Source organism: Eptesicus fuscus, chromosome 18 (assembly GCF_027574615.1).
Source record: "Eptesicus fuscus isolate TK198812 chromosome 18, DD_ASM_mEF_20220401, whole genome shotgun sequence".
Lineage (NCBI taxonomy): Eukaryota > Metazoa > Chordata > Mammalia > Chiroptera > Vespertilionidae > Eptesicus > Eptesicus fuscus.
In genome coordinates this window covers 7,319,277-7,340,472 of record NC_072490.1, presented here as the reverse complement: position 1 = coordinate 7,340,472, position 21,196 = coordinate 7,319,277, and the positions used below count along the sequence as shown (strand labels likewise).

Sequence of the window (21,196 nt, the reverse complement as noted above, 5' to 3'; positions counted from 1 at the left end):
ATGGAAGCCACTGGCCCAGACAAGGTCTGGATGCAGAGCTGACACCTACTCTCCTGACATCTGTGGACAAAAGGGACCAAATACTAAACCCGACAAGCTCAGGGGAGGCCTGCGTGGCAGCCCTACAAACTCAGAGACCTAGAGTAACCACATAGGGATGATTTTAAATTAAAACTTTTTAACTAAAAGCAGTTTATGGCGTAGTCATGCCTAAGGCATTTTTCCCTAACAAAGGTCAATACTCATCAGTTTGGCTTGAATAAACTAACAGGTTTGAACCTGCTTCTTACATTGACTCATCAAAAGGATGGGACTCAACAGAGGCCGGGAGGACGCTAACTCACCTGGTGCCAAGTGGCCTGGACCATACCGCCCTCCAGGTTCTGAGAAGTGAGACTGAGGAGAAAATAGGAGGCACAGGTAAAATGAATGCTGCCTCGCACCCTGCCAATGTGTGCTGTTCGCCTCGGGCCCCATCCCTCCCTCCACATCATCACCCCAAAGGCAAAGAGCTTAGAAAACCCAGCACTCCGCCCCGGGTAAACAAACCTGTTAGCCAGCCCGGGATGCGAACCCCAACTTGACCTGGGGGCTAACCCGCGCGGCGCAGGCGCAGGGAGAGCGTGGGAACGCGACGTAGGACCTCTCTAAGGAAGCGCGGCTGGCTCAGCCGGAAGTTCATGCGTTTCCTCTAGAAACCTGGGAAGCCGCTCGTCTCTATGGTTCCCTATCCCAGCCACTGAGACCGCGGTTCCTACAGGCGGACAGAAAGTTGCCGGCCCCAGGCTCGGGTCCTGCAGGGCCATCCTCCGGGGATGTCGGCCACCCCGCTGGAGCCACAGGAGTTACAATCCTGGGATTTTCCCAGGGTTCTCTGGCGTTTGCCACTACGGGCTGCTCTGCCAGGCACCGAGGGGACCATTGCTCCGCGTGTGCCAGAGCTGCCTGGGTTCTGCGGCTGCGCCCGCCCGCAGTGGAAGGCTTGGAAGTGGGAAGAGCTGTTAAGTTTTAACCTTTATAATAAACTGTCAACAGTAAGTTCTATGATGAGCTGTTCCAGTAAATTATCACGTCTCAGGAGGCAGTCCAATTTATAGCTGGTCACTCAAAAGGCCTGGGACTTGTGATTGTATCTGAAGTGGGAAAAGACCTCTAAACCTGTGGGTCTGATGCTAACTCTTGATAGTCAAGTGTCAGAATTGAACTGGTTGTGGAGGATAAAGCCCATATTTACTATAAGACATAGTCATATAAAGACAAAAATAATACAGACAAGTAAGCAAAGTCTATCACTCATGAAGCCTAACTGGAAGAAACACTAGAGGATGCAGTAAGGGAAAACCAGAAAATGAATCCAAGAGCAGTAAAACCAAGAAACCAGTAAGATCATTTACTTAGGCCTACTAAATGGCACTACCAACACTTAGACCAGTGATTTTCAACCTTTCTCATCTCATAGCACACATAAATGACTAAATGATGTGGCACGCACACACAAAAAAAGGGTATAATTTTGATTCTCTAGACATTATAAAATGTTTAAAAGTTAAACAGATACAAGATGTATTTCCCAAACCCTCACATAAGGGCAGGTAACCTGAAATTGCCTGCATTTCCTTTATCACAGAAGCTATTACACTATTATCATTTGACTATTAATACCAAGCCAAAATGATTGTCCATTACCCAGTCAGGTTCAGGAAATCAGCTTATGGTTAGAAATGATAGGCAACCAGAACTTGTATATTACTTACTAAACCCTTAAGCATCCACAGCTGCTAGAATCTTATGTGTTTATATGGGAAATATATTTGTACAAGAAAAAAAAAAATCACCTGATGTTCTAATTATAATTTCCCATGAGAACATTAACTAGTTACCACTCAGTGTGATGGCTTTATACTATCCGAAAACAGGCAGAACCAGATAAAGGAACTGATTTTCGAACAATGACATCAACCATCCTACAATCAGTATACTTCGAAATCCCTGCCCAAGCAGCAGGCTTTCACCCACAGTAAGCAGATGCCAGTGTGTTAAAAAGAACCTTTATTATACGTTTATAGTCGCCCCTCGTGTTCTCACGCTTTCTTGCCAGATGCCTTGGGAGCAGCAGGTGCTTTCTGGGCTGGGGCTTTCGGACCCTTTTGAGCTTTTGGAGGTGCTGCCGCCTTCTGGCCTGCAGGTTTCTGGGCGGGAACCTTCTGGGCTGGAGCCTTCTTGCCTGCAGCGGTCACCTTTTTTGCTGGAACCTTTGCAGCAGCTGCTGCAGCTGCAGCAGCACCTTTAGCAGCAGGTGCTTTTTTGGGAGAAGCTTTCAGGAGAGCTGCCTTTTGAAGCTTCCTAACTTCAAGCTTGATTATTCGGTTCCTCTGAAAAATGTCAATGTAAGTATATTTACAACATATGCATACAAAAACTGTCATATATGTACATATGATGTATAAGAGAAAACCCTAATGTCTTAGACCTTCATATAATCCATCAACTTTGCTCTACTAAGCTTGGGCAAACAAAATTACCATATAAACAAGTTTAGGGTTAAAACATAATCCTGTACTAATTTAAAAAACTTACCATTTTCTTTGCCTTCATTACTTTGTAACGATCAAAATCTGTCATCTTGGCTTTCTGTAAAAAACAAAACACAAAATTCTTATACCACCTTCCAACCCTCCGAAAAAGGTCAGAATTCAAATGCCTGTAAGTTATTACCTTTTCTCTGGCTTCAATCTTCTTGGCCCATCTTGTGGCTGCCCATTTTGTATTGATATCTGCCTTCTCCCAGGCTTGTCGAACATACTTCTGGCGGGCACTAGAAAGAGACAAGACTAGAGATGAAGAAATCAGCTTTGAAGCAACACAAACCCAAGGGCAGCTTTCGCCCTCTGAAAAGCAGAACTGATACCCCCTCCTCAGGTTAAAAGCATAAGCAAAATAATCCCAGAAGTGCCCTTCCATTTGTTGTACTCTGGCTCTAGTCGTCTCTAGAGAACAAATACCACCTGGCACACCACACCTTTGGATGTCTTACAATCTCACACACACAATAAACCCAGCATACTTTAAAGTAAACTAGTAGTTACAGTAGGTGTCCCACTACACCCGTCAGTGTAGTTGAGATAACTGTACAGCAACATAGTAGTTAACGTCCGTAGTCTACATCAAGCATGTCAAGAAAGAATTAATGATTTTCTCAATTCCGTGTAAGTAGCTGGGAATAGAACCACTTCAGCAGCTGTCACGAAATGATGCATGTTACATTTTTTAAAAATCCTCACCCGAGGATATTTTTCCCATTGATTTTTTTAAAGAGAGACTGGAGAGGAGGGGTGGGGGGTAGAGAAACGTTGATGTGGTTGCCTCCCATACTTGCCCCTACTGGGGCCAGGGATCGAGCATGCAACTCAGGTCCATACACTTGAGTGGGAATTGAACCCGAGACCCTTTTGTCAGCAGGCTGACACCACTGAACAAAACTAGCTGTTAAATACTTCTGATACATAGGAAACATTCAACTAAGGATAACTAGAGTATTTGGAAGAGACAAGAATTCATGTTTGTTTTGGAGCTAAAAGTGATTAAAATATGAACAGGAAACCAGAATGCCTAAAAAAGGTCTTTGTTGTGTAAATCCTGAGAGGTACAAACAAAAGCTGGCTAATCTGCATACAGGCAGAGCCAGAGGGCTACCGACCACAGCACATTTAAAGGGAAACGATGCCCGTCTACACTGGAAGTCTTCTGAATTGCCTCCATTCTTCAACACTGTTCACTATCTTCTCAAGGGAAAACTAGTCAAACAACAAAAACTTTTTTTTTTTAATTAAATCAAGAAAATGTTCTCTAGCGCAGTGGTCGCCAACCGGTGGTCCACGGACCACTGGGGGTCCATGAGGTCCGAAAGGGTGGCCACCGCTGCTCTAGCATAAACAAAGCTGGGAGGTGGATTTTACCTGTGTGGGAACTTAAGGATGAAGTCAGTGAGCTGCATGCATTTGAAAGGCATAGCCTGTCTCCTTACTTGAGTGCAAGGTCCATCAACCAAAGCCTAGAATACAGAACATCAAGACCTCAGTGCAAAACCTAACAGCATTCAACAAGATAGTCTGTACAACACGTCCTTTCAAAACCCAATCCCTACTATTCAAATGGCTTTTTAAATGATTAAATTATTAGCAGTAGTTCAACCTATTACCTAACTACCTATAATTTACTTGACAATTTTAAGTCTTCAATCCTCACATTCCCAACCAACAACTTTATGTTCATTCACAGCCTCTGGTCAATCCCTTTTAAGTTTGTGGTTCTCCATACTGACAAGAGCAAACGAGGGCTTTCTACATGCCTGGCTTGTTCTCACCTCGCTTTATACGTGTCTATAGTAGCTCATTAAAACCTCACTAATGGTTTGCCCACACTTAAAGGCTCTGGCTAGCTTAACTCAAACCCAGTAGCACTGGCCAACTCACATCTGTGCTTGAAAACCCCTCAACACACAAACTAAAATAAAGCCATCACCCACCCACAGAACTCCTACCTCTGGGGGCCGCTGGGATCATTACAGCGCACCATCCACTGCCACGTCAAGTTGTGACACTTTCCTATACACTTACCCTGTTCTGATCGATAACATCGACGATCGCGACCAGCTTCCCGGCATGAGGACCAAAGGAGACGTAGGCCACCCGGCCAACCTCCACGAAGCGCCTGAACACCTAAAATGGGCCGGGGGGAGGAAAACAAAACTAATTAAAATTTATCCACATTTATAAGGTCCTGCAGTTTAAAGGCAGAGAGGCTCAGAACAGAGAAAAAGGACGTCGAGGGCAACACCCCTCCCCAAGTGCCACGGGTCGACCTGGATGACCCAAATTCGCAGAGGCGGCGACAGCGGCAAAAGCCGGAGTCTCGCCGACTTCCACGGCCCCGCCCGCCAGGCCGCCGGCCCTCCAGCTTCGGCGGCGGCTGCGCGCACGCGTGGCCCAGGCGCGCCGGGCCTGCCGGGCCCTCCACGCGCTCACCGACCGCGGGCCCGGGAAGCCCGCAAACTACGTGCTCCATTCGCCCGGGAACCCTCACCATGCGCTACGGAGGGCCCGCTGGGCGCCATTCCGCGCCCCCGCCCAGGCGGTGGTGCAGCTGCATGGCTGCCAGACCCCGGAGCCCGCAACAGTGGTACTCACCATGTTGGCGGCGCTCGGCGAGAAGGAAAGAGACCCACCCAACCGTGCGCATGTGTAGAAAGCCGCCCCGCCCCTGCGCTGAACGGAACGCCGACGTGGGCGCTGATTGGTTAGAGCTGGGGCGTGCGTGCGCACTCGCGCGCATGCTCACTGGGAAAACATGGCGGAGCCGGCAGGAGCGTGGACGATTTTTCGCTCCAGCCGGCAATGAGCTCGCCTTCGGTGAACCGGCGCTCGAGTGGCGGAAGGGAAGGTCCTCTCTTAGTAGTTTAGAGTGAGGAGCACAGAAGCTTTGACTCCAGTGTAACTTGGTCCACGTTCCATTTGACTCTTTTTTTAACATTCTTCCCTCTTTCTTTCCACTACTCACCCTTCTCCCGATTTTTGTCTAGACGTTGTTACTCCTGGTTTAGTGCTAGATATTTTTTTTTCTGTCCCTGAGTGACTCCAGTAATTTTGATAACATTTTATTTTAAAATAATTCAGATTTACAGAAAAGTTGCAAAGCTAACATAGGTAGTTACCATGAATGCTAAATGTTAACATTTCATGTTTGTATTTTCTGAACGATTTGCGAGAAAATTGCAGACATCATGTTTCTTTATTGCTACACTATTAAATGTGTTATTGCCTAAAAACAGAGACATATCTTACGTAATAAAATGATCAAAATCAGGAAAATAATAACGAATAGTCTGTTCTTTAATTTGCAGTCCTATTTAAATGTTATCGGTTGTCCCATTTACAGTTGTTAGAGTAAATGCAAAAATAAAAATTAAAAAATTCCTGGTCCACAATCTAATCGAAACAAGTTGTGTTTAGTTACCATGTCTAGTTTTCTGTTTGTTTGTGTGTGTTTTTTTATCTGTAACAGTTCCTAAGCTTTTATCTTTTGTAATACTGACATTTTGACATTTTTAAACACAGGCTAGTTGTTTTGTAGAATGTCTCTCGATATGGATTTGTTGTAGTTTTCCTCACGGTTAAACTCAGATTATGCCTTTTTGGTAAAAATGCTGTGCCCTTGATGGCATCATATCAGAACACATGCAGGATATCTCCTTGTCAGTGTTACTATGGCAGTGTTACTATTCATGACTTGATTCAGATTGTGATTATTTTGCTGACAATTCCCAAATCTATTTCAGTCGTTTCCTCTTAAGATCTATGCCAGCATCTATTCCTGGGACTGTTCTAAGCAGCCTCCTAAAGTGATCTGCTTTTCCACGGATCCATTTAACCTATCCTCTGCTCAGAAGTCAAGAGGGCTCTTTATATATATATTTTTTTAATTGCTTTTTTGCAGTGATGAAGGGAGAGGGATAGAGAGTTAGAAACATCGATGAGAGAGAAACATCAATCAGCCGCCTCCTGCACACTCCCTACTGGGGATGTGCCTGCAACCAAGGTACATGCCCTTGACCGGAATCGAACCTGGGACCGTTCAGTCCGCAGGCCGACACTCTATCCACTGAGCCAAACCCGTTAGAGCTAGAGGGCTCTTTTTAAAAAACAAACCGTGCCCTGGCAGGTGTGGCTCAGTTGGGTGGGTGTTGGCCGGGGCACTGAAGGGGTGCCCCTGGTTTGATTCGGTAGTTGGTTTGATTCGCTGGTTCAGTTGGATCCCTGGAAGGGGGTGTGCAGGAGGCAGCCCATCTAAGTTCCACTCTCACGTCGATGTTTCTCTCCCTCTCCTCTCCAAAAATCAATAAAAATGTTTAAATCAATAAATAACGTCACATCTTTCTATTTAAAACATTTCAATGACTTTCTACACTTATTTAGAATAAGATCATAACTGCTTATTCCGGCCTGCATCGTATGCTCCTACATGCAAATCCCTTGTTCCCCCTGATCGTGCTTCAGCCACACTGGTCTTCTTGAGTAGCACAAGCTCTCCCCTTCTCTGTGACTTGTACATGGTATCTCCCGTGCCAAGAATGCTCATACTCCTGGCATCACTGCCACATAAAAAAAGGTCAGTCCCCTTGTCCCTTTGCTAGATCAGCTTTTTGTTTTCCTCAGAGTTCTTACCACAATTGTTTGACTTCTTTTTTCTGTCCATTTAGCTGTAGTTTTGCACCAACTAAAGTTCTATGAGGGCAGGACCTTGACCAACTTAGCACAGAGCCTCCTAAGGGGCTCAATAAGTGGGCAGCGAACGATTGAGTCTTTAGGCCTTGGTATCCTGCTTTATAATTTACAAAGCAAAAGACATGAATAAGAGCATCCGTAGCAGTCTGGTTGTGGTAAGAGCCCCAAACTGGGAACTCTCCAAAGGCCCACAAACAAGAGAATGGATAAATCGTGGACGTCTTTATAATGGCGTCAGCAGCATCTACGCGGAACATGGACGCATTCACACATAGCAGTGAAATAAGTCGGACACATAGAGTGTATGCCATGTGATTTCACTTCTATAAAGTTCAAAACAGGCAAACGTGTTTACCCTTGGAGTAGGCAGGGGTGGCTGGAGGTGAAAAGAGACTTGTGAGGTGCTGGTGGCCAGTTTCCTCTGCGTGTTGGTTACCTGAGTGTGTTCAACTTGTGGACATTCATAGCTTTACCTTTAGGGTTGGTACATTTATTTCCCCCAAATAAATGGTAGCTTAAAAACGCACACACAAAAACAACTTTTAAAAGGGAATTTTTCTGGCTTTAACACCAGAGAATCTGATTTGCTGGTCTGAGGAGGGGCAAGAATCATTTAAAAAAAAAAAAGCTCCCCCACCTGGCAGGTGTGGCTCCGTGGTTGAGCGTCGACCTATGAACCAGGAGGTCATGGTTAGATTCCTGGTGAGGGCACATGCCCAGGTTGTGGGCTGCATCCCCAGTCTGGGGTGTGCAGGAGGCGGCCGATCAATTATTCTCTCTCATTGATGTTTCTAATCTCTCCTCCCTTCTTCTCTGAAAGCAATAAAAATATATTTAAAAAACAACAACAAAAACAAGCTCCCAGTGATTCACTGAACACACTTTGGCAATCACTTTCGGATTCTCCAGTTACAAAATTATTTTTCTAAAGTTCATCGTCTCATTAAGTCCACCCTATTTAAAGTCCTCCAAATGCTCATTTTAATCCTCTGTTCTACAGAATCAAGTCCAAACTACCCAGCCTGGCATTCAAGGCCCTGCACAACAATTCTGCAATAGCTACAGGTCTCACAGCTTTTCACATAGTCGGTCTCCCTTTTCCTAGAACGTGCTCCTCACTCCACAGCTGGTCCTTGAAGAAGCATCTGGAGATCCCTTCCCAAGCAGCCCCAGGCTGTTTTCAGATTTCTCTGAAGCTCTAGGATAATGGCAAGGTAACTCTAAGTAAGCCTCGATGCAGGCATCGGGAAATGAGCAAGATAATCATTAGCAGCTACTTACATCAGAAGCCAAAGTATCAGACCAAGCATAAGCAGAACTCTGATAGGCCAGCTACACCCCTTCTAAGACACCCAACTGTGAGGATTGGCAAGTCCTGTCCCATCCACATCCTCCTCTACAAATAATTTTGAATCAGTTCATAGATGTGATGGTCAATTTTATGTGTCAATGTGGCTCGGCTACAATCTTCAGTTATTCATTATTCTATAAGGTGTTGCTGTGAAGGTATCTTGTAGGTGTGATTAAAGCCCAATCAGTTATTTTTAAGTAAGGGAAATTACCCTAGGTAACCTTAGTGACTAAGTCAGCTGAAAGACCTGAGGAGCAGAGCCAACCAACGCTCCCCAAGAAAGAACAAATTCCACCTGTGGCAGTAGCTGTCGCTCAGGCCCAGAGTTCAGTCTGCCCTTCTGAGCAGCCTGCCCTGGGGATTTCAGACTTGCCTGTCCAGTCCCTACCATCGCATAAGAAATTGATTGCAAAAACAATCTCTTAACATATATCTCCTACTGGTTCTCTTTCTCTGGTTAAACCCTGACGGCTGTACCAGATAGATATCATTTCATCTGGAAGTAGTTTTTAGCAAGTATGTAAATGGTAAGGATTCTTGGGGACTGGGGGGAAGGGGGGCGGAGGGGTAGAATTCATAAGACCACTATCTCACCTAAATAAAAATTGGAATGCTTGTAGCAAATGTTCAGATTTCTGATGGTCTCAGTATTTTATAATATTAAAAATAATCTTGAACTAATGATTTTTTTTTAGCATCGTTAATGAGGTTGAAACAAAAAGAACTCAACCTAGAAAGATATTCTCCATGGCTCCAGCAGAGGGCCTTCATGTCTCGTGTGTTAGCATAGAGTAGACTTTTGGCGAATGTATGATGAATGAATGAATGAATGAATGAATGAATGAGTAAATGGATGAAAGAAATACTTTTTAAAACTCTTATTCATTGCCTATACTCCCTGCCAGACACTGGCTAAGTGCTACATTTCTCTTAACAATCACATGAGGTACTAGTAGATATTAGCCCCAGAGATTGAAAGACTTTATGTCGCTCATAGAGGTAGCAAATAGCAAATTCTTGAGTTAACCCGGATCTATAATTTTATCTTTTAAATGTCATATAGGACATACAGAAAGTGCATACACGGTTGAAAAAAGGGAGCACCTGTAACTACCACCTAGTTATAGAATATCAATCACCATCACCCCAAAAGTTCTGTTACTATGGACTGAATTTTTGTGTGCCTCCGATATTCATATGTTAGAAGTCCGAACCCCCAATGTGATGGTATTTGGATATGGGACTTTTGGGAGGTGATTAGGGTTAGATGAGGTCATGAGGTCATGAGGGGGTGCCCACTAGAATGATGGAATTAGTACCCTTATAAAAAGAAACACCAGAGAGCTCACCCTCTCTTTCTGCACAAGCACAGAGACAAGGTCCTGTGAGGACTCCACGAGAAGGCAGCTGTCTACAAGCCAGAGAGTTCTCGCCAGGAACTGAATCAGCTGGCACCTTGATCTTTGACTTCCCAGCTTCCAGAACTGTGAGAAATTAGATTTATGTTGTTTAAGCCATCCAGTCTCTGATATTTTGTTATGGCAGCCCTCGCAGACTAAGATATCTGTTTATTCCTGCCCTAGCCAGCTTGGCTCAGTGGATAGAGCGTCGGCCTGCGGACTGAAGGGTCCCAGGTTCGATTCCGGCCAAGGGCACATGCCTGAGTTGTGGGCTTGATACCCAGTAGGGGGCGTGCAGGAGGCAGCCTATCAATGATTCTCTCATCATTGATGTTTCTATCTCTCTCCTCTCTTCCTCTCTGAAATCAATAAAGAAATATATATATTATATTTTTTAAAAAAGATATCTGTTTATTCCTTTCCAGACACAATCTCTGTTCCCCCCAAATTTAAGAGCAGTAGTTTTCTTGCTTTTCTTTAGAGTTCATCTTCTGTGTTTAGTTTTGCCAGTTTTTGAACTTTATATAAATGGAATTATACTTGCTTTTTACCCTATGTTTGTAAGATCCATCCATATTGAACATATTTGTAGTTCTTTTGTTTCCACACCAGATGGTATTTTCTAGCACAGATATATCACTATTTATTCTTTCATTTTATGGATGGGCATGCTGGTGGCCAGTAAGAATATTCTTAGGTGTGCATCCTGGTGTACACATGCATACATATCTTAGAACACATATTCTCTAAGGTATATGCCTTGAACTGGAATTTCCAGGTTATTAGGTATGCATATCTTCAACTTTTTAGACAGTACCACAGTTTCTCAGAGTGATCACATTAATTTACATGGTCAGATTTTCTAATTTTTGCAAAACCAATGGGCATATTGTATTATCTCATTGTAGTCTTGATATGTGTTGCCCTGACCTATTTAATGGTATTGAGCACATTTTCATATTTATTGAACATTTAGATTTCTCCTTTTGTACAGTGCCTTTTCAAGTTTTTTGCCCATTTAGAAAAAACTGGATCATCTGCCTTTTCCCCACTGATTTGTAGGAATTCTTCATGTAATTTAGAAACTAGTCCTTTATCAGTCATATATGTTGCAAATACCTTCTTCCACTCTGTGGTTTGTCTTTTCATTCTTTTCATGGTGTTTTTGATGAATACACGTTCTTAATTTTAATGTAATCACTATTTATTACATTAAAATAAATACCAAGTATTCTCCTATGGTTAAGGCCTTTGTGTGTGTGTGTGTGTGTTAAGAATCCCTTTCCTTATTCAAGATCTCAAAATCTCAAAACCCTTCAGTCCTCGGGCCCGCGCTCTATCCACTGAGCCAAACTGGCTAATGTACCTTCTGTCTATTTTAGGAACAAGCCATATGCACACACAAAGATGAATAATGATATAAGAATTTATGTGGTAATTCGTTTTTAAAAGGTGATCCAGGAGATAGGCCATAGTGTAAGGACAGCTTTGTGAAAGAAATAGAGCTAAAATTGGACCTTGAGAAATACGCATTATTTGGATGGATTGGAGGATGACCCAGGCTAGGTAGGGAGAGCTCTGTGAGCAAAGGTGCATTTTGGGATGGGAGCAGCCATTCTGGGTGGGAATCAGGATCTAAATGGCAAAGGGGAAAAGGGAAATATCTAAATGGCAGGCTGTGGCTTCACAGAAGCTTTGACTGTTAAATAAGGTAAAGAAATGTTCAACACAACTACTAGTATCTCAAGGAGCCAGAGGTTTTCCAAAGTGAAGCTCTTAGAACACTCTGAAATAAAAGTGATAATAATGCATACTTTTCTTCTTTTTTTTTTTTTAAAGATAAATATTTATTTTTTATTTTATTTTCTTTTATTGGTTTTTTTCAGAGAGGAAGGGAGAGGGATAGAGAGCTAGAAACATCGATGAGAGAGAAACGTGAGAGAGAAACGTCGACCAGCTGCCTCCTGCACACCCCCTAACGGGGATGCGCCCGCAACCAATGTACATGCCCTTGACCGGAATCGAACCTGGGACCCTTCAGTCCGCAGGCCGACGCTCTATCCACTGAGCCAAACCGGTTTTGGCAATGCATACTTTTCTTAATTCACTAGGCAGGTTTTCTTAAGAAAATGTTCTCAATTTTTTAAACTTCTCATCAGTACTGCCTTGGGACCTTAGGAGAAAGAGTACCATTGTGCAAGGTAACAAACACACACTCTGCAAGTCAAAATAAAATCCGCGTCATTTATTCCACATTGAGCTACCAAAAGACAACCTGAAACCATGTTGATTTTCAGCCTGTAGCCGTTGGACATACCGGAGTTCTCCCCCATCCCACTTAGGAGTTCAACGTCCCTGCAGCTTCCTTTTCTTTCTCCCAAGTCAAGAACTATGGCCGCTATGCAGTGAGGTCTACCACCCAGGAAAGTAACGGGCAAGCCAATCGTATCTAGCACAGATATATCACTATTTATTCTTTCATTTTATGGATGGGCATGCTGGTGGCCAGTAAGAATATTCTGGACGCCTTGTGGCAGCATCAAGCATGCCTGTGGAATGGTGGACAGAAGGTACACACCATGCTAACGATTTCTGGAAAGAGAGCCCGAAACAAAAGCCTAGCAAAGGCAAAAAGATCTGGGACACAACACCCTCGCTAGGAGTAGATGTTCCTAGGATGACAGGAGCAATGTGAAGGGGCGGGGAGGATAATGATACAGACACCGGCTGCGGTCCAATGGCCAGAGCCCTGAGCGGGAGGGAATCCCACTTGGGGAATGGCCAGCTGTTTTCTGGGAGACGTGCTGTGCGTTCTGCCTGAGTGACACTGTTCTTGGGTGTAAAGCAGTCTTCTCCCCCATATATTCTACCGACCTGAGGGAGCTCCACGTTTACGGGATTGCTAAAGGAAAGTCTCAGTTGAGGACCAGTGGGCGGGAGCCATACAATGAGATATCTGATTGGGTCCAATGCTTAGTGGGCATCTGCCAGGAGGAATACGGCATTTCTAAGGGAGGACAGGATGCAAAATGTGCCCTGAGGTCCATTCTTCAACATGGAACTGTCATAATCTCTGCGTCCTCTTCCTCTGGGGCCCTGGAATAAAGAGCCGGCCTCGAGGGCCTGTCTCTCCCGTCCCCCAGGGCGTCAGCATTGGGTGGTGGGGTCTCTGAGGAGCAATGTGCACAGAACAGGTGAGGGACTCCCCAAGAGGTGCTTTGGCATACATCAGTATCTGAGAGGCGCACGACCTAAGTATTTGACTGTGGTGGTGTTTCCCGCAGACGGGCATTTCACTTGCATTGTCTGGTGCCACCCAGACTGGACCTGGGGCAGCCCTCGAGCTTCTGCAGCTGCTCACTCGGCTCACTCGGAATCCACTGCATGGTCCAAGGCATGCTGGGAGCGCCTCTGATTCTTAGACAACGCATACAGGTATACCAAGAATGCCAGGCACAGCAAGGCCACTCCCGTGAAGAAGGCGAGGAGGCTCATAAAGGTAGGCAGCTTCATGGGCAGGCGGATCAGGGGGATTTCGGCTGGGATCTGGTTGGTCAGGGTGAGCATGTAGCCAAGAGACCAGGCTATGCTGCTGTTTTCCACCTGTGAAGTAGAGAAGATGGCTCAGTGCAGGTCCCCACCCCAACCCAACTGAGCATTGAACCTACAAGCCATGTATGTTCCCTGACCAGGAATAGAACTATGACCTCATGGATCATAGGTCAATGCTCAACCATTAAGCCACACCAGCTGGACTATATTATTTAAGATTTAAAAAAAAAAAAAGTACTTTTATTTAAAAAAAAAGAAGAAGAAGAAGAAGATGGCTCAGTTCTCAGGGCAGGGGTTGAAGTGGGAATGCCATACCCGGGGCACACCACTGTCACCAGCATGAAACACCCACCAGAAAGGAGGTCAAAGGACTAGCCCAAGTTCAGACACTGCAGAGGCTGGGCTAGAATCCAAGTCACTGGGACCCCGCCCCCCCCCCCCCCAAGGCTCGAGGGCCCTAACTCCAGCATTGCAGAAAAGTCAGAACTAGTCCACACAACCTCGTCATGGCCAAGTGGCAAGAGGGCAGAGCTGATAACAGTGAAACACTGTCTGTTGCCGGCTGTCCAGAGTGTCTGCGGCTAAAGAAAGAAGGTAATGTGTGTTCGCTAAACCAAGGGCCAGTTTCTAAGAAACAGGGTTTGTCCATTTCTTCTGGTAATTCAATCCATTTTTGGTTGGCACATTTTTAGGTTGTTTTATGAGATGGATAAATATTTTGAATTTGCAATCTTCATGATGAATTGAACTTTTTGTCATTAAGTTGTGATCCTCTCTATCTTGAATGATGCTCTTTATCTTAAAGACGATTGTTTTCAGATATTAAATAGCTACAGCAGTTTTCTTTTGGGTGATGTTTGCCTGACAATTTTTAAAAAATCTTTTTTTTTTTAACTTTCAATTTTTCCAAATCCTGATGTGTGAAGCGTAAGTGTTTCTTTAAAGTGTTTCTCTTATAAATTACATTATTTGATTTTTAAAAATCAGGTGTGACAATGTCTGTCTTTTAACTGGTAGATTTGGTCCATTTATGATTATTATAATGGTTGATATATTTGGACTCCTAATACCTTACTTTAAAATTTTTAATTGGTGCTATCCTCCTATATAATAAAAGGCTAATATGCAAATCAACCGAACGGTGGAACAACTGGTCGCTATGACACACATTGCGGCAGACGCTCAATGCAGAAGCTGTCCCCTGGTGGTCAGTGCGCTCCCACAGGGGGAGTGCCACTCAGCTAGAAGCCCTGAGCCGGGCTCATGGCTGGCGAACGCAGCGGTGGTGGCGGGAGCCTCTCCCACCTCTGTAGCAGCACTTAGGATGTCCGACTGCCCCTGAAGGCTCCCGGACTGTGAGAGGGCACAGGCCAGGCTGAGGGACCATCCCCCGAAGTGCAAAAATCTCATGCACCGGGCCTCTAGTTTTCCTATATTTATTTTTTTCCTTTCTTATAAATTGTGTGTGTGCATGTTCCCTTTAAAAAATTAGCATTTTAGGCCACTCCTATGTTCCCGTATCCATGACCCCCTGATCCTATCCCCATCACATTGAATATTAGCTATACTTGAATTCTGGGTTGTTCTGGTATATGGATGAATTCTTCTCTTTTACTCTTTTATTTGGTGTTAGTTTTCTTTTTCTTTTTAATATACATTTTAAGCCACAACATTATTTATTCTTACTTCATATGTTTTTATAACATCTGGATTTATTTCTAGTCTTATTTCATTACTTCCTCCAAATATAGTTTTGATGTGCAGTCTTTGTGTGGCCAATCTTCTGCAGTCTTTTTTGGGCCCTCACATTCGGATACTAACTTGTCTGGATATAAAATCCTCTATGAATAAAGGAAAGGAACTTGACGCCTAGAACTCTGTGTGCATCCAAGCTGGTACTCGGTGGGAAGTGATGCTCCATCCTCATAATGGACTTTCCTGATAATGAGGTCATGAAGTCAAGCCGGGAGAGGACATGCCCACAACAATCCTCATATGTTTCCAGACATCCTCATTTCTTGTAGATGATTCAATTTCATTTATGTAAAAATAGACAGCCACAGGCCTAATGTCAGATGTTGATTGGTTTAATCTAATTAGCCCAAGCTAATACCGAACAGACTGACTCCAGATACACTTCAGGCTTTACACCAGCTCTTCCTGAAACCAGACAAGCCTCCCAGAGCCCGGGAACGTAGTGCTGGATGGGCATGTCAGCCAGGCTGCCTCTGCCCAAAAGCCAGGTCCGAGGCCCCGTCACCGCACAGTCACCTGGGAACAGCTGAGGTTTCAGCTTTGGCCCATTCCGGACTCTTGACAGGAAACACGGGGCCTCAGGCTCATTCCAAGAGAAAATTCTATTTAATCCCTCAAGCTCTAAAGCCTGTGTCTTACTCTGACATCTGCGTAAATAGAGAGCAATTAGTTACTACCCTCTTTTTTTAAAAAAAATTTTTTTTTAATTGATTTTAAAGAGAGAGAGGGAGGGAGAGGGAGAGAGAAACATTGATGAGAGAATCATCAATTGGCTGCCTCTTGCATGACCCCTATTGGGGACTGAGCCCGTAACCAGGGCTTGTGCCCTGACCAGGAACAGAACCAGTGACCTCTCAGTACATGGGATGACGCTCAACCAACTGAGCAACACCAGCCAGGGCAGTTACCATCCTCTTTTTTTTAAAACAAACAAACTGTTATATTGGAAGCTTCTTTTTAGAATGAAAATATGTTAGGATGAAATCCTTAACCTATTTATTCATTCACTCAACAAACATTTACTTAGCATCTTCCAGGTTCCCGCCCACGTGCTGGATGCTAGGAATCTGAGGATGATAACAAGTCCTGCCCTGGAGGAACTCAGATCCTTGGCTTCCAATCCTTTGCTCAAGGGGGAGGGTCTGCGGTGAACTCCCCTTCCCAATTCTTCATCATCCCTTCGGGGAGGTCACTGGGGATCAAAGGCTCTTCTTTCACGCACACACGCGCAAACCTCTATTTTGAGAGGAAGAGGAGGAAAAGATTTGTGCTCTGACTTACCTCTTTTTTAAAATGTATTTGGGGCCAGGTGTCCTCGGTGAATTTGTACCCACTCACGAGCAAGTGGTAGATATAGTGGGCCGAGAAGCAGTACGAGCGGGCGTACACCTCATCAAACCGGGGCAGCAGCCGCGGGAGCTGAAGGAGGTCAAAGCAGGGAAGGGGAGGCGGGCAGGCAGGTTTTAAAACGCACATTTTGGAACACCTTAGGACCATAGGCCTCTCTGAAAAAATTGTCTCACCCAGCATTTCATATTTATTTTTAATTTTTTTTAATTTTAATGTTTTTTAAAAATTGATTTGAGAGAGAGAGAGGGAGGGGAAGGGAGAGAGAGAAACATCAATGAGAAAGAACCATCAATCGGCTGCCTCCTGCATTAAGGAATGGAATGATATAATACTAAAAACATATCCCTAGCACAACATCATGTAAGAACAAGCTCTAAGTGCACAGGGCGCTTATGATGTGCCCACCACGGTTCTAACCACTGCGCCTGTGGTCAGCACATTAGTTCATGATGCAGGTATGGCTCCCTGAGAGCCTCATTTTGGGGGTTAAAAACAACAGCATAGGGCGAAATTCAGAGCATAGACACGCATGCGCACAATGGGACAGACGCTGCTCTGCTGCCGCTCTGGCTCCTTTCTCTTTACGCACTGACCTGACTCCAGTCCTGCGAGCAGAAGTCCCAGGTGCTGGAGTTGAAGGCGCTCAGGGAAAAGCTGTCTGAGAGGTTGAACGCGTTGGCCGTGTAGAAGAACCCCGCGAAGGCCTGGGAGGAAGCGGAACAGAAGGACATCCTGTCTCAGAATGGGGCAGACAAGGCAGGTGTTAGGGCAGGTAAGAAAAGCAGGACGCAGGTCAGCAGAAGAGAAACAGAACGGTGAGAAATAAATATGCAATGGGGGGGGGAAAAAAAACACAACAACACGGGGATCTTTCCGTGGTTTTTGCTCTTACCACAAAAGAGCCTTTAACTTTCGGCTGATAAACCCCGTCAAAGCAGCAGATGTCTCGGTTCTGGCAAGCTCTGAAGGCAAAGAGGGAAGCCACCTTCACCCGACACAGTAATGGGTCCCCGGTTCCTTCAAAAGTGATGGTGTCATCGGGGTCGTAACCTCCAGGCCTCAGGTCCTCCGTGCACAGGCTGTCAAAGAGGTGGCCCGCGGTGAAGGTGGTGACGTAATTCCGAGGGTAACAGGGGTTGGTGACATTGGCGTCGGTGGTGGAATTCTGTAGGCACAAGGGTGACCTATTAGAAATCACTCTTATGTGGAGGACCAAGCAATTCCCTTGGGCCAACTCTTACTATCGCTACACGCTAATGCCAAGAGGGAAATGGAGAAAATGCCATTCTGTGTCAGTGGGTCCTTGAAGGCAACTCCCAGGTTGTCTAGGTAACGCAAGTGGCGGCGGGGGGACAGTTACCTGGACCAGGTGCAATGCTAGGCTCTCGCTCACATGGCCAGATCCAGCCCTCACGGCAGGCCTGTGAGGCAGGATTTATGAACTCCATTTTGATGAGAAAACAAGACAGGCTGAGGTTAATCAACCGTTTTGACTGGAGTATTATCTATCCACCTAATAAAATAATTCCAAAGGGACAAATACATGAATTATGAAAATTTAGCTTCCGTCCCCCCTCATTGCCACCCACCTGACCCCCTCCTTGGAAGTGACCTCTATGGCCAGTTTTTGTGTATTCTACCAGAGATTTTGTCTGTACTTCGTGTGTGCATGTGTGAATACATTTTATTTTCTTCCCTCTTTTACTAAAATCATAAATGGTAGTACCCTACACACTATTCTGCTTCTTACTTAAAAATCCGTCTTTGATATATTGTACATGTAGAGCAGCCTCTTTTAAAAAAAAAAAAAAACTGTTTTTTTTATTGATTTCTAAGAGAGAAAGGAAGAGGGAGAGATAGAAACATCGGTCGGCTGACTCCTTCACGCCCCCTACAGGGGATGGAGCCCACAACCCCGGCATATGTCCTGACCAGGAATACAACCAGTGACCTCCTGGTGCCTGGGGCAACGCTCAACCAACTGAGCCTCACCAGCCTCTTCTTTTTAGTAGCTGCATAGAACTTCGCTGTGCAAATAAACTATAATTTATTTAAGAAATCCCCTCAAGATGAAAATGCAGGCGTTTTCCAGTCATTTTGCCATTACAAACGGCACCACAATAAACATCCTAGTTATGTATAGATCTTTGATCCATTTGTAATTTATTTGGATAGAGATTGTAGTAGGACGCTGACTTTATATCTTTTCCAGATGACTATCAAGTCTTTTATGTCCTGGTGAAACAATGTTCCCTTTATCTTACGCTAAACTAGAGGCCCGGTGCACGAAATACATGCACTGGGGGAGGGGGGTGTGTCCCTCAGCCCGGCCTGCGCCCTCTCGCAGTTGGACATCCTTAGCACTGCCGTGGAGGTGGGAAAGGCTCCCCCACCGCCGCTGCACTCTCCAGCCGTGAGCCCGGTTTCTGGCGGCGCTCCCCTGTGGGAGCACACTGACCACCAGGGGACAGATCCTGCATGGAGTGTCTGCCCCCTGGTGGTCGGTGCGCATCATAGCAACTGGTCATTCCACCGTTCAGTTGATTTGCCTATTAGCCTTTTATTATATAGGATTCCTAAATTGGTTCTGTTTATGAGTTCTCTTTTCAAAGGAGCAGGATTTGAACTCTACTTTCAAAGCCACTAAAGCATCTTATTTTCCCTACAGTAAAATCTTGACTGAAGTAAAACACTGAACATGTTACTTAAAAAACAGAAGAAAAAGATCTGGAAGGAAGGAAGGAAGGAAGGAAGGAAGACAGGAAGGAAGGAAGGAAGAGTCCCTAATGTCTAACAACTTATCAGAGTGAGACCTGAGCCGGGGGTGGCTGGGGCCTGGTTAATAAGAGGATAACTGCCAAGTATCTACCCAGGTGTCCTTCTCACCACACTGTGCAGGCCCTTATGGTGCAGAAGAGGAAATGAGACGCAGACTCAGCCAGTGAGCATGATGTCATAACCTGCGTGAACCTTCTCAGTCGGGCTTGCTAGCATGTACTTGGCGCATGAAAGTGCCGGTCAGGCAGGTCTGGGCACGCATCTGTGGGTGATGCTCATCACACCTGGATCCTTTCCCTCACCTGAGTCAGAAGGCTCAGGGCAGAGCCACCCTCTCAGCATCCTGAGGTAACCAGGCAAGTTGGAGAGATGGCTGGTCCCTGGGAGGTGACTGTCCACAGTCCTGGACTCACACCTGGAAACTTGTGTTTTCATATGCAAATGAGACCTCAGACAGGTGTGTATACTCAGGGCCAGCTAACTTTAAAAGGTTAGACTCCCTGACCCCTACTCACCCTGGGAGGATAGTTTCACCTGCCTGCTTCTGTCGGAGTTCCGAGGAGCCCCCCTCCCCCGCCCTACCCTCCCCCTCCCCCTGCCGGGGCCAGAGCTGGAGGAAGAAGCATTAAGCTTTGCCTGAAATAACAGGAGGTTGAGAAAAGAGGATTTTCCAGGGCTTTTCTCCTGGAAAGAGGCGTGTTGGCTGAGACTTAATGCCTTGGCAGGGCCAGACCAAATGATTTCAAAGGCCTTATATAGCCCTGTGGGCTGAACATTCCCCACCCTGCCATAAAGGGATCCCAGGACTCGGATCATTTATAAAATGTCTGGACCTCTGGAATTTCCTTGGAATTCTGACTCAAATACATTGGAAGAGGCCAACACAACAGAGACAGAGAACAAGAGAGAGAGAGAGGAGAGAGAGAGAGAGAGAGAGAGAGAGAGAGAGAGAGAGAGAGAGAGAGAAGAGAGTGCGCTTGGACCCCCACAAGTAAACCAGGGAGGGGGAGAGAGAGGGAGGGAGGGAGGGAGGGAGGGAGGGAGGGAGGGAGGGAGGGAGTGAGAGAGAGAGAGAGAGAGAGAGCGCACTTGGACCCCCATAAGTAAATCAGGGAGAGGGAGAGGGAGAAGGAGAGGGAGAGGGAGAGGGAGAGGGAGAGGGGGAGGGGGAGGGGGAGAGGGGGAGAGAGAGAGAGAGAGAGAGAGAGCGCGCGGACCCCCACAAGTAAACCGGAAAATGCTGTTGATTTCCTCCACCTTCAAACTGGAGTTGGAAGGATGGACCCCGGAAGGCAAGGCGCCCTTCCCTCAGCTAAGACCCCCAAGGCAACACCTGCTCCCCGCCGCCCCCTCAGGTACCTGAAGGAGGATCGCCAGAAACCTCTTCTCAGCCTCGTTTCGCCCGTAGCACTGGAAGCTGCGTGTGTAGAGGGTGTACACGTAGCCGTACAGGGACACCCTTATGATGTCACTGGTGTTCAGCTCCACCTTCTCTCCCACCGCGAAGGATATTTGGGTGGAGGCACCGCCTAAATCCAGGGCGCCTGTGGTCTCCACTCCATTGGGATGCACCCACATGTGCCATAGGTCCTTCTGCACGGTGGGATAAGAAAGCATGAAAACAGGCCGAAGACGCCATTTCTGTTTGCCCAGGGTCCTCCACCTAAGACCCATCTCTGACTGCTAAGAACTAGGACATATGGGGAAGCATTCAGGGGTGCTTTATGTCA

General features: G+C 45.7%; 2 protein-coding genes across 2 annotated transcripts in view; both read right to left on the bottom strand.

Moving 5' to 3' along the window:
* Nucleotides 1-2,028: 2,028 nt before the first annotated feature.
* Nucleotides 2,029-5,250, bottom strand: RPL14 (ribosomal protein L14). The gene is made up of 6 exons (XM_054729707.1): nt 5,187-5,250; nt 4,617-4,718; nt 3,957-4,051; nt 2,716-2,815; nt 2,578-2,631; nt 2,029-2,372 (listed from the first exon to the last, which is right to left on the bottom strand). The coding sequence occupies exons 1-6, from the start codon at nt 5,187-5,189 to the stop codon at nt 2,082-2,084; spliced, it is 645 nt and encodes a 214-aa protein (XP_054585682.1). The 5' UTR covers nt 5,190-5,250; the 3' UTR covers nt 2,029-2,081.
* Nucleotides 5,251-12,862: 7,612 nt separating this feature from the next.
* Nucleotides 12,863-21,196, bottom strand: part of ENTPD3 (ectonucleoside triphosphate diphosphohydrolase 3) — a 32,101-nt gene continuing 23,767 nt past the window's right edge. The window contains exons 6-10 of the mRNA XM_008154715.3: nt 20,826-21,059; nt 17,581-17,853; nt 17,282-17,392; nt 16,620-16,757; nt 12,863-13,634 (exon numbers count right to left, since the gene is read on the bottom strand). Of these exons, the coding sequence (XP_008152937.2) occupies nt 13,398-13,634; nt 16,620-16,757; nt 17,282-17,392; nt 17,581-17,853; nt 20,826-21,059 (993 nt within the window). The 3' untranslated portion in view covers nt 12,863-13,397. The remainder of the gene's footprint in view (nt 13,635-16,619; nt 16,758-17,281; nt 17,393-17,580; nt 17,854-20,825; nt 21,060-21,196) is intronic.

Coding starts and splice junctions, on each gene's coding strand:
- RPL14 (XM_054729707.1), bottom strand. Junction 2,816..3,956: donor ATCCTTAAGTTCCCACACAG/GTAAAATCCACC, acceptor GTCTCTTTCTAG/TGCCCGCCAGAAGTATGTTC. Junction 2,632..2,715: donor AGATTGAAGCCAGAGAAAAG/GTAATAACTTAC, acceptor TGTTTTTTACAG/AAAGCCAAGATGACAGATTT.